The 13,179-nt window shown below is 32.3% G+C and overlaps 1 protein-coding gene across 1 annotated transcript in view; it reads right to left on the bottom strand.

Moving 5' to 3' along the window:
- LOC129226853 (tyrosine-protein phosphatase non-receptor type 13-like) overlaps nucleotides 1–13,179 on the bottom strand; it is a 72,870-nt gene that overhangs the window by 14,939 nt on the left and 44,752 nt on the right. The window contains exon 12 of the mRNA XM_054861483.1: nucleotides 2,268–2,430. Coding sequence (XP_054717458.1) covers nucleotides 2,268–2,430 — 163 coding nt within the window. The remainder of the gene's footprint in view (nucleotides 1–2,267; nucleotides 2,431–13,179) is intronic.

The raw sequence follows: 13,179 nt of genomic DNA, 5'->3' as shown, positions 1-13,179 counted from the left end.
ACTATGCTATATATTTCAAACTAATATTATTCTGACAAAAGGTAATTTAGGTTAAAATAGGCAGACCAGTTTAGTGGACAGTCGCCCACTTGGTCAGTGCCTAACAGAGGAATGGAAAACATTGCAAAAGTGTTATTTAAAAATAATTGGTCGTACAGATATTAGAAAATATAAATTTGAACCTGTTTAATAGAATAGAAGATATGTGAGGTACTGCAAAGGACTAGTTACAAGTACGTCAATAGCGAAACATTATTCGGACATTAGTCACAAATTTAAATTTTTCAAAGCTAAGATTACTTGCAAACCTTACACTTTTGGGGAGCTGGATCTTTTGAAAACTTTTTACTTACACAAAAACCTCATTGCAGGGCTTGAAATTAACAGTGGCCCACTGGTCCGTGACTACAAAATGTCCAGCAGACCAGCAAAATACGCATTTTAGTGGTTTTTGGAACCAGAAGTTATTAGTATATCATCGGTTAACTTCGCCTGTTTAAGATAATATAAGAGCACAAGATGGTCAATGGTTCAGTTACAATCAAGGTATTGAGTATCTTGCATGTTTTGAAATCAAAACAAACCATTTTACAGCAAAACACTGCTAAAATTTTCTCAAAAGGTTATTCTTGAGAAGTGATTTTTTGAATAATTTTATTAAGTTTTTTCTCCCATGGAAATTTTTGGGAAAGAAGTAAAAATTCCCTAGGAACTTGAAACGTATGAAAATCTTTAGATTTCTTGGAAAGTAAGGGCATTTTTACTGGACTCCCAGTAAGGTCTCGTGAAAAGTGCCACACAATCCAAACTAATTAATCGAATAGTTATGAGTACTGATTTTTTTCAACATCAATAATACTGGAATCCCACCTATTTAAAATCATACATCATGACATGCAGGAATCTTGTGATAAGTGCAGTTCATTAATCCTTAACATATGTATTGTTCTTTGAAACTCCACTCATTGAAATCAATGCAACTCAAAATGTATTTAGCTCCACTAAAATAAATAACTATTCACTAATTAAAGGGTCTGGGTTTTGTTATAAAATGTGATTTAAATCATTAGTTTTAATCAATGTTTATTATGAGAACATATAATTAAACTCTTACAATTTCAGTTGAATTGTAAAAACATTTTTCTTTTCCTGAAAGGTTTTATGATGAAAATCTGTTTATCAAGTACTTAATGAACAATCATTCATTTTTTTTCCCCTCTGAAATCTCCAAGCAGGTTTTTTTTTTAAATCAAGCTTCAAAGTAATTTTTTTCAGAACTTTTCCTTTCATCAGTATCATCATAGCTAAATAATGAGGACGCACACATGCACGCAGAGCGCGGATACATTTACAGCTGTGCAGATACATTTTGCTGAAAATATGTACTTTGCTCAACATTTTTAAATTAATATCAATATTAAACAATGGTTATCTTGAAAATCTGTAGATAAATTAATGAAATTAATCTCTTGCTTTCATGGAAATATGATTAAAAACACAATAAGCATTGCATTACTGTAAATTTTGCCTACCCTCTGTATATTTTTTTAAATACTTGCAGATAGTTTTGAGTTGTGTGTGCAGATACTTTATAGTTTTATCTTACTATGAGCATCATTATATGCACATTGATGAAAAGTTCATGAAAGGTTATCATTTTTTTTCTGATTTGCAATATAGAAATAATGAAAGTCAGAAACTTAGTTTAAATCCTGAAAAAGAAAGAACACTTACAGTATATATTTCAAGAAAGCACATAAAATATTTCTTAATGTAATTCAAAACACTCCAACTAAAAGTTTATTGCAGTGGTGCCTAAACTATGGTTCGTGAAGTTGACACATGTGGCCGGTCGTTTTGTTCAAGGTTACAAATATTTATTTAAAAAAAGATTAATCACCATGTCAAAATAGGAGCTGAAAATTCAGAAATTGATTCCTGGGAAACAGGCGAAATTAATCAAATAACTATCAAATGATTTAATGACAATTCCTGTTTTGTAGTTTTCTTTCCTTTCGAACATTATTCAGAAAAAATTCAGGTATTTTTTAAAGAATTTTTAGGTCATCAACATCCTAGCCCTGCATCATACATCAAAAGTAAAAATATAACTAACTGTAATGCTAGTAATATATCAAGCACTAAAAGTATAAACATAGAAAAAAAAATATTCTGAACCGAAAAAATTTAAAACAGGATATTTTTTTAAAAAATATACTAGTTTTTCCGCTGAAAACAATGATAGTAAGTTATAAATTATATTCTACCTTCTTCATATGCCAATCCAAACAGGTATCGTTCTTGCAGCTTCAAATGATCAGCGATTAACTGATAGAGTTGCCTACCAGTAGTAGAAGGTAAGCACTGAACATCAATATGCTCTCCATTCAACAAAGAAATAACTGCAACGTAACATGATTGCAAATATTTCTAAAAATAAAAAATACAATTTTACAAAAAATATGTGTACACCCCAAAGCAGAATACTTTACCATGTTCTACAATGTAAAATCATTTAACGAAAATTGTTCTGCAAGTTCTTCAAGTATTGTACACAAAAAAAAACGCGACATTTTCCACAAACTGGGTGCCAAAAATCAAAATTGTTTCATATAGGAGTTTTTTTAACTGGACTGTTGCTATTTATTTCTGTGGAAAAAAGATATTTCTGTAAACATCACAGCTTTTGACCAAATGACTAATTAAAGAGTACTGAATTTGGAAAATTAGTTGATCATGAAAACTATAAAATCAAAAAAACTTTAACAAGGTGTCAAACCTAAACCAATTGAGAATATAGTTTATATGCCAAAAATAGTTTATATGCTTTCTAAAATGCATAGAAAGAGCAAAGATACAAAATTTTATAAATTCAGAAAACCACATTTTTTAGTTAATTTTACATGGCATGAAGGAGCAATTAAAATAATGTTACTAAATAAAGGAACTACTGAGATCTATACTAATATTATAAAGAGAGAGGGCAGATTTTTGTGTGTTCATATGTTTGAGGTAATCTCTGGAACCACTGCACCTATTAGAAAAATTCCTTCACTACACGAAAGGTGCTTTCTTACTGAGTGACATAGGCTATAATTCGAAAAAAAAAAAAAAAAAGATAAATAGTTCTTTTTTTATTCCAATTTAGGCCAAATTTCACATAAATTCCCAAATATGGGAGTGAAAAATTGCTTGCACATATTAATGTTATATATGGTTGAAAAGGGTAGAATTTTCCATGTTCTAAACAATTTGTTTCAATGCTCTAACTTGATTACGGCAAGAGTAACTTGCGTTTTAAGCTCGAACTATTTTAGGCTTAGCTGAAATTTAGGCACTACTTTCTTCATTCAATCTATCAATAAAAAGTGAAGGAATTGTCCCACAGTTTTCTTTTTGACACCATTAGCTTCTATCTTCAAAGGAAAAAAGTTACAAGCGTTTTTAATTCAAGTTCGAAAGATGTCATGCTGATTCAGGTTGTCAACCGTCTTATTTTCGCGTTTCCACGGTTATGCTTTTTGAATCCATTGCTTCTTTCCTTACTTAGCATTTAATTTCTTAAACTTATTTTAGTTTGTGTTTCCATGGTTATGCTTTTAAAATCCATCTTTCGCATTTTAATTTATTAAAAGTATTTTAATATCTGTCGTCATTGTTTGTAAGGGTAATTTTGCGTGATGTTTTTTTTTCTTTTATTTAAGCCTGATCGCTGAATATACATCACTTGACACAATTTTTATTCTCAAAGTATACCGGGCAAAGCCGGGCAATGCCGCTCTTAATATATAAAGATTTGAAAGCTACTGTTAATGTAATTTTATACTTTTTTGTTTGTTTGATGATACATTTATTATTGCCAAGAAAAAACATCCGCTTCACTTCGCACAAGTCCTGGGTTCCGGTAGCATGGTCGCTTGATGCATTAGGTGCTGAGCAGTTCAGTCTAGGATTATTATTTTAAAGCAATCGTAAATGTAATTCATGGTTTTGGCAATTTGTTTTGGAAGAAAAATTTTTGATTTGTTTTATCCGAGTGAAATGTACGACATTTTCTTCTTTTTTTTCTGACGATTTTTGAATGTTCCACGGGTTTTTTTCGTTAGATGGATGGATTATGATCAAGGCTCATAGCAAGTGGAAAAAAATATATAGGAGTTTAACAGGAAAAATATAGGAGTTAGATAGCAAAATATATAGGAGTTTGGTAGTAAAATATATAGGATTTTAAAAGGAAAAATATAGGAGTTTGACAACAACAATAAACAAAACAAAAGGAATTTCAAAAACGTATAGCATCTAGTATGTTTGGAGCCCTAAAAAAATATAAAAAACAGAGAGCCAGTATCAATACAATTCCAGAATTCATGAAGTCATAGCAATGAAAAGAGTCACAGTGAGAGCAAATGAATGTTTGTACCCATGGTTACTTATATTAATCCTGTTCGTTTAAGACAACTTTGATTCAACTAAGCAAAATTGTGTGTGCGTGTTTTTTCTTCTTTTTTTTAAAACGTGGAATTCACCATACAATTTCAGAGAACTTTATTAAATTTTTGGTCAAACGTGATATCATAAGAAGTATACTGCCAAATTATCCATTCTCTGATTATTTAAAGAATTTTTTCCTAAAACAGTATGAAAAAGCAATTAAAAAATTCAGATTTTAGCTTACGTACTTCGGAAAATACATCTCTTATTGATTGCTAAAACCAGGTAATAATTAATTTGGACATTCTTTGTTGGCCAAAATTACCAACTTCGATAGCTCTAAGTCAAAAAAGCACTTAACACCTTGTGCAAAAAAACACCTTTATTAGCGACACTCTGGCGCTGCAACACAAACACATTACACTCTCAAAGAACAGAACATAACAGACTGAATTAGCCATCAGTTAAACTTTGGGCCGTGTAGCTGCGGTTACAGCATTTTATACTAATTTGCATAAACATACCGCCGGCCTTGATAAATTTTACAAAAATTTTCAAAACGTTAATCATTCATATTAAAGAAAACTTCATAAAGAAATCAAATGAAAAGAAAAAAAAAACAAAGAGTCCATCACAAAATAGACAATAATATAGCACAAATACAAAATAACACTAAGCACAAATCAATTTTCAATTGGTAAAAGAGCAATCTTGTTTACCGATCTTTTAAGTTCACCTGTTGCAGTTCGAATCTTCACAACTCTTAACTTTATCATCGGAACCTTTATGCAGTTGTATAATTCTACCAATTAACCACTTGCAACATGGTAAATTGTCTTCGTTTATCAAAACTAAAGAGCCCAATTTAACATTATCCTTTGCAAAGATCCATTTTGAGCGTTGTTGAAGTGCGCTTAAATAGTCCGTTTTCAATTTTTTCCAAATAGTTTGGATTACCTTAGCGGTTCTTTGCCAGCGGCTTAACCTATAATCATTTATATCAAGTAGTTGAGGCTCTGCAATTGCAGAAATTGGCCAACCAACTAAAAAGTGACCTGGGGTTAAACATTGAAAGTCATCATCATCATTTGACAAAGGAGTAAGAGGTCGCGAATTTAAAACCCCTTCAATTTGAATAATTACAGTTTCAAATTCCTCATAAGTGAGTCTTAAATTTGACATTACCCGTTTCAAATGGTGTTTAACAGATTTTACACTAGCCTCCCAAAGTCCACCAAAATGGGGGGATTTAGGAGGGATGAACGACCAATCAATACCTTCAGAATTAAAGAAAGAAGCTAATTTTTCATCTGGAAAATTAATCATACTAAACCACTTTTTTAACTGAGCATTGGCTCCAACGAAATTGGTCGCATTATCTGTAAATATTTTGGAACACCTTCCGCGTCTAGCAAAAAATCTTTTAAGAGTTGCTATTAAGGCATCTGTAGTTAAATCTGAGAGCAATTCAAGATGAATTGCTCGGGTTACAAAACATATACATACACAAATGTAAACTTTATTCAGAACACCCTTTCGTTGATTTTTAAACTTAACGTAAAAATGACCGCATAGATCCAAACCCGTGTAATTAAAGACATAAGAAATGTTTTCTCTTTCACTGGGTAAGTTACTCATAATTTGAGATGCTAAAATAGGTTTACACTTAAAACAAGTAACACAGGAATGAACACATTTTTTAGCTAAATTTCTACCTCCTAAAGGCCAAAATTTTGTACGAACAACATTTAATAAAGCTTGCGGACCTGCATGCAATAATTTTAAATGATAGGTGTAAAATATAATTTCACTTAACTTCGAGTTTTTTGGCAAAAGAATAGGACATTTATGATTGAAAGGCAAAGATGCTTTTTCAAGCCGACCACCTACTCTATGGACACCATTTTCATCAATAAATGGATTTAAATTACGTAACTTACCTGCCCTTTTTGTTTTACATTTATCATTTAAAGATAATTGTGCTGCTTTAATAACTAAAATTTCAGCATCACATATTTCTTTTGAAGTGATAACTCCAGTTAATCTATTATCTTTACTTTTTAAATTATGAATAAACCTACAAACATAACAAAGTATGCGAAGAATTTTGTCATAATTATTACTCAAATTTAAAAATTCATTTACAAAAGAAAATTCACAGTCATTTTTTAACTCTACAGTAGGTTGGTTTTCAACAGTCAAACATTTAATCTCTTTTAGATAAGATTCATCACCAAGTTCCACATTTTCATGATCGAAAAGAAAGTTAGGAGGGTCCTGCTTTAGAAAAGGTGGACCGTTAAACCAAAAGTCATTATTTATCAATTGTTCAGGGCAGGCTTGGAGTTAATTACGAGAAAATGTAATCGATTACGATTATGATTACCAGCTTGAAAAATAGGAGATTACAATTATGATTACGATTATAATGCTCTGCCAAAACGTAATTACGATTACAGCAACGATTAGATTACGTCAAAAATGTAATCGATTACAATTACGATGTGCCGATTACGATTTTGATTACGATTACAGACTCGTGAGAGGAAATGACATGCACACATATACTATATTATTCTCATTATTATTTTGCAGCAACAATGTCATAGTTAAAAAATTATGATTTTTGATTGTGCTTTTAAATGCTACATAACTATTTTGACTATATATCCTGCACAGGTAATTAGGTGTCCTATATCCAAATGACTTGCCACATTATAATGCATTTTGTACATGATTTAAATTTTCATTATTATTTTTCATGCAACAAATACAGTTTCTAAAATTTATGTACTATATTTCTACATTCTATTCTCTACAATTTGCTATAATATTATTTAATTCAACCTATTTTTTGAAAAAAAAAAAAAAAACATGCAAAACATGCATAGTATTAAAATATATTCAAATAGTATAAATAAATGATAGGAAAATAAATGTTCAAAATAAATACTGCAATCAAGACAATTTTTTATTGCATTTTAATAATACCAATGCTTTAAATGTATCATGTTTCATCCTCATTCTCTGTGAGGTATAAAACTTTCAGGCAATACTGAATAACAGCTCAACAGGTGCAGATGATGCACAAATTGACAAGTACTTGGGAGCAATTTTGCTCAGTAATGGATATACATGAATATTAGGGTGGTCCAAAATTTCGAAGGTGAAAATTTTTTGAGTCCTACCCTCCCATTTTGTTCCAATGTATTAAAAAATAAATCAGACAAAATTTGAAAATATTTCGATAATATTTAGAGGTAGCTCAACGCAGATAAAGTTTTCATCATTGCTGAATAGAACGCGTACGACACACAATCATTGACCTGACTAAGGTAAAATACAATTGCTATTTTTATTAACGAGAAAACAATTGCTTTATAAAATTGCTATTTTATATAGAGGCTTAACAATAGCCATTATGAATATACTTTTATAAATACAAGTAAATACATAAAATCTATTCCTTTAACAGTCGTGATCGAATAAATTTTCAACTTATTGTTGCTTATGTATGAATTTTTAATTGTTTTGGTTTTGATTTCACTACTGTTGGAATGGCAGTTTGCACTTATTTTTGAAATGCATATGTCTCTTTACTTTAAAATAACTGAGCATGGCAAATATATCAATTAGATCAAAATCAGAGGTTTATCTTCTTAATTCAACCATAAGTGAGCTGACAGGTAGTAAACTACCTTCAATTTGTATAGCATTGGGTATGTTTCTTTATAACCATATTGAATTAAAGAAAACTGTAAGAGAATCTTCAAGAAATACAACAGAAGAAATAAAATTTTGGCAGAAAGCCAGAATACCTGTACAAAGACCACAAAACTGTAAGCCCAAGTTGGAAAAACTTTATTAACAATGGAAGTTATTGAAAAAAACAAAACAAAAACAGAAGTACAATGACACAAAAAAAGGTGAGCTTTGCAGGACTGGTGCCTAACTGACAAAGTTTCTGCAATGTGCTTTGACACAACGAGTGTTAATACCGGGGAAAGCAAGGGTACCCGTGTTTTACTAAAGCAAAAACTAAAGAAAGGGTTACTATATTTTCCATGTCGACATCACATTATGGAATTAATTATTGGTGCAGTGTTTAATAAATGTTTGGGTTTTTCTTCCGCACCAGACGATTCCAGGCCTACTGGAAATTCATAGACAAAGACTAATACATCATAGACATCAACAACAAGGACATTTTAGCACAAGTGACAGATGTAAAGGATGATACAATAGTATTTGCTGAAAGATTACTGCATGACATGCAAGCGAGAGGTGACTATCGAGTGGTGACTGTCTTGAACTATGCTTAATATTTCTCTGTAAAGCTCCGCCACATGGTATCTAATTTGTAGCACCTGGGTCTATGAGTCATGCTAGATAGATGTCCAAAATTTTGTATTGTTTCAAAACATGGATGTTTTGAAACAATACAATTTACCATCACGACAATAGAAGAAAAGGTATTGCATAAAATATGCATATTTGTTGTACGTGTGTATTTAAAGGCTTGTATGACTGCTTCTATGCCTCAAAATGCACCGTATAACGATTTTAATGAAATTGTTATTGAAGTATAAAAAGATTGATGAAGACATAAGCACAACTGCAACGCAGAAATTTGCCAATAACCTGTGATATTTGTCAGAAGAGCTCGTGACATTAGCCCTTTTTGCCAATAAAGTGTCATACTGCATTAAAAGACAATGTGAAGTCGATGAATGAAGTAAACAGGAAAAATAATGTGGTGAAGCGCCCTAAGATTTTCTAAAACATTTTATGAATATGAAATTTGAAGAACTTGTGACAAAGGGGTCAATTTCATTTTTTCAAAGCATGGGTTTATTGATACCTTCATTCACGTAGATCCAGAAATCTGGGAGCTTCAGGAGGATTTTAAGAAAGCAAAAAGGATTATTCAAGGAATTTCAGTTGTTAATGATAATGTTGAAAGGGGCATTATAGCCCTTATAAAAGAGTTTAATGGAAAAATGACACACAATGAAGAACAATTCCAATTCTTGTTGCAAGTTGTCGCAGAACATTGACGAGCTTATCCCGGATGTAAAAAGCAGAGTTTGTAATGTGCACTAAGGAAAGTCATATACATAACTGTTGAAATATTATTATTGTGTAACTATTTTTAACTTACAAAATGCGGGCAATTTTAATTAAATAAATTATATGCTTTTCCTAGCGTCAATTTTATTTCTATCTGCATTTATGGCATAAAATGGTAAAACGCGGAACTTTGAGGCTGTTGAGCTACCTCTAAATGTTAAAATTATGAGCTCAAACTTCACAATAATTATTTTTTACTCAGATGGAACCAAATGAGGGGGTAGGACCAATAAAAATAAGGAATTTTTTTTAAAAAGGCCTTTTTTAGACCACCCTAATGAATATTGGATCCCCAGTATTCTAGGGGATCAATATTATGCTCATTTGGTGCGCTAGTTTCATACGCATTTATTTCGCTTTCGATTTTCTCCTGTATTAAGGAATTATTATTTTTGTAAGTGCTGGCTGGTTTTTCTAAAAATGCGAACAATTTCCCTTTTTTTGCAGGTTGTTTTGGTGACACATCTTTTGTGTCCTTATCTTCTGATTTAGTGCAAATGTTATGACAGTCTTTGTTAGACATTATTTCTTCCTTGATAATTTCTTTTATTTTATTTTTTGTGCTTGAATCATACCAGTTGCATTTGAGCCTTGGGTCTAAAAATGAAGCCACTTGAAATGCTTCCGATTCTTCATAGTGACTCATTCTAGAAGTTAGTGCTGACAACAGCTTTCTACTGTCGTATTAGAGTATTGCAAATTTTTGGTCAGGAGGTCCTCAAGATGGTGCTTGAACACTCTTAAAGCAATATAATTGGAAAGCACTTTAAAATTAAAAATGAGTATAATAAGTTTTGCTATGATTTCCAGGCATTATTTTTTCCCCCACATGCATAAGCATTTTATAATGATATTTTTATATCTCAATTTCAAAAACAAGTGTTTTTACAAAGGTTAAAACTAATGTTTTTAAAATCTTTAAATGCAAACTTTTTTCTCTTATATACCTATTAAAAAGTATCAGCATTGAAATATAAAGCATAAATTTAAGATTAAATTAGATGTGAAAATATTTTGAAAAATCACTTATCAGAGTGATGTCATCACAAAAATCAAAGAACCGTTAAGATAGTGCGTGTGAATGAGCACTGAAGTGCAAATCCAAATTCGCTCTTCTTTTGACAAAATTACTCCTCTTCCGCCAATGAAAGTAAAAAAAAAAAACACCAAAGGCATAAAACTGTTTTTTTAGAACTTTGTCGAAACGAAAACATGTGTTCGTACAGCAGTTGATATTGTTCTCTTTCCGAGGTGGTAGCTCCGCTTGTTTGTCTATCATTCACAGATGAAAAGGAAAATTGATGACCAATCCAACTTGGGGACGCGTCCCTGTCAATGACACCTACATTTAGCAGCAGGGCCTAAAGGCTCTGCTGTCTAGTCCTTTGTATGTTTCTATTGAAGTCTTATCTTTTCCTCAGTCCAGATCCCATCGTCTGCATAGCATTGTAGAAACGCAACTTGAAAGTTTTCACTTTCAGCAAGTCGGGATTACACGATTACGGAACAAAATTACGATTATCTAAACTTAGATTACAATTACGATTATGCAAGAAACACTTGATTAAAATTACGATTACAAGATTACGAGTGTCCCATTGACAGATTATGATTATGATTACAATTACACCAAAATGTAATCGATTACGCAGATTACGATTACGTAATCAGCGATTACTCCAAGCCTGGTTCAGGGTCCAACCCACGCGATACCAAATCAGCCGCATTCTCCTCCGATTTTACGTGAAACCAACGATTGATATCTGTCAATCTCTGAATTGTAGCTACTCGTGAAGCAACAAAAGTTTTTAACTCACATGGTGATCTTTGTAGCCATGCTAGCACATAGTACTGTCTGAGTATAAGTAAATCAAATTATCCATTAAGTTGAGAACTCTTAGCACTTTTGTCACCAACTTCGCTAATAAAACTGCTGCACACAATTCCAGCCGTGGAACTGTAACGGTTTTAATTGGAGCAACTCTGCTTTTGCTGCAGAGTAATTTGGAGCAGGATGAGTTTCTTTCATTGGACGAAACCATATAAACGCAAGCTCCATACGCACATTCTGAAGCATCGGAAAAGCCGACAATTGTCTTGACAACTGGAGTTTCAGTCAAAACATATCTGTCGACGTAAACGTTACTAATTTTCTTGAGGGCATGAATAAACCGAAGCCATTCTTCAGTTTCCTTTTTAGGTATAGATTCATCCCAATCTAGTTGTAACTTCCATAAGCGCTGAAGAATAATTTTAGCTTTTGTTACTATGGGGCCAAGCAGCCCCAATGGATCAAATATTCGCGCAATTTTAGATAAGACAGTTCTTTTCGTAACTTTAGGTTGATCTTCGCAGGATAAATTAAAAGCAAAAACATCATTCTGTGATTTCCATAACAGTCCTAAAGTTTTCGTGTCACTCAGCTTATCAAAATCGTAGCAATCTGCATCTGATGATGTATCAATCAACTCTGGATGATTGCCGCACCACTTGTGAAGATGCATTCCACAACTTCCTAACAGTTCTATAATTTCCTCTTTAAGATCCTTCGCAGTCTCTAAATCCGCCGCTCCGGTCAGAACATCGTCCATATAGAAGTCTGACTTCACAATGGTTGAAGCTTTTGGATACTGCTGTTCCCCATCTACACTTAACTGCTTGAGACATCTCATGGCGAGGTATGGTGCTCTTGTTGTACCATATGTTACCCTACATAACCTATAAGTCTTGACCTCTTCATTTTTAGAATTTTTCCATACAATTCTTTGCAAGTCACGTTGACTTTCATCCACATTAATCATTCTGTACATCATTCGGACGTCTGCAGCAAATGCATAACGATGAGTCCTGAACCTTAAAATTATAGAAAACAAATCTTTTTGGATAACTCCGCCATTCATTTGCAAGGAATTTAACGATTCCCCTGTAGAAGTTATCTGCGAGCCATTAAACACTACTCTAAGTTTTGTTGAGTTTTTCTCAGGCCTATAGACACCGTGATGAGGTAAATCATAACATGGAGTAGGGTCTTTAGTTTCCATTACTCTTTCCATGTGACCTAAACGTTTGTACTCCGTCATAAATTTACAATACAAATCTGCGAGCATTGGATTTTTGTTCAATCGATTCCATAAAGAATTTAATCTTTTTATGGCGATTTGTTTCGAATCTCCTAATAACCGCAGATCCTGTTTAAAAGGCATTTGAACTACAAATCTTCCCGACTGATCTCGTTTGTGAGTTTTTAAGAAATGCTTATTGCACTCAATTTCTTTGGAACTTTTAAATTGATCTGTTTCGTCAATATTTTCAATTTCCCAGAATTTCTTGATTTCCATAGTTAATTCTGCCTCATTAATTAACCCGCAATGGAAGTCTTTAGGCTGGGAATTATCTTTGGTACTACCACCCACTATAAAGCCAAACAAGGTATTTTGCAATACTAAATTAGAATTAGGTACATGCAATTGACCAAATCTTAATAATTCTAAGAACACTTTTGCTCCTAATAGCAATTCAATTTTCCCTGGCTTATTAAACTCAGAATCAGCTAAGTTAACATTCTCAAATATTCCCATCTCCGAGATAGTTACATGACTAACAGGAGTAATTTGAGTT

This window comes from Uloborus diversus, chromosome 7 (assembly GCF_026930045.1).
Source record: "Uloborus diversus isolate 005 chromosome 7, Udiv.v.3.1, whole genome shotgun sequence".
Taxonomy (NCBI): domain Eukaryota; kingdom Metazoa; phylum Arthropoda; class Arachnida; order Araneae; family Uloboridae; genus Uloborus; species Uloborus diversus.
The sequence above is the reverse complement of the archived record's forward strand: the minus strand, read 5'-3'. Positions and strand labels throughout refer to the sequence as shown.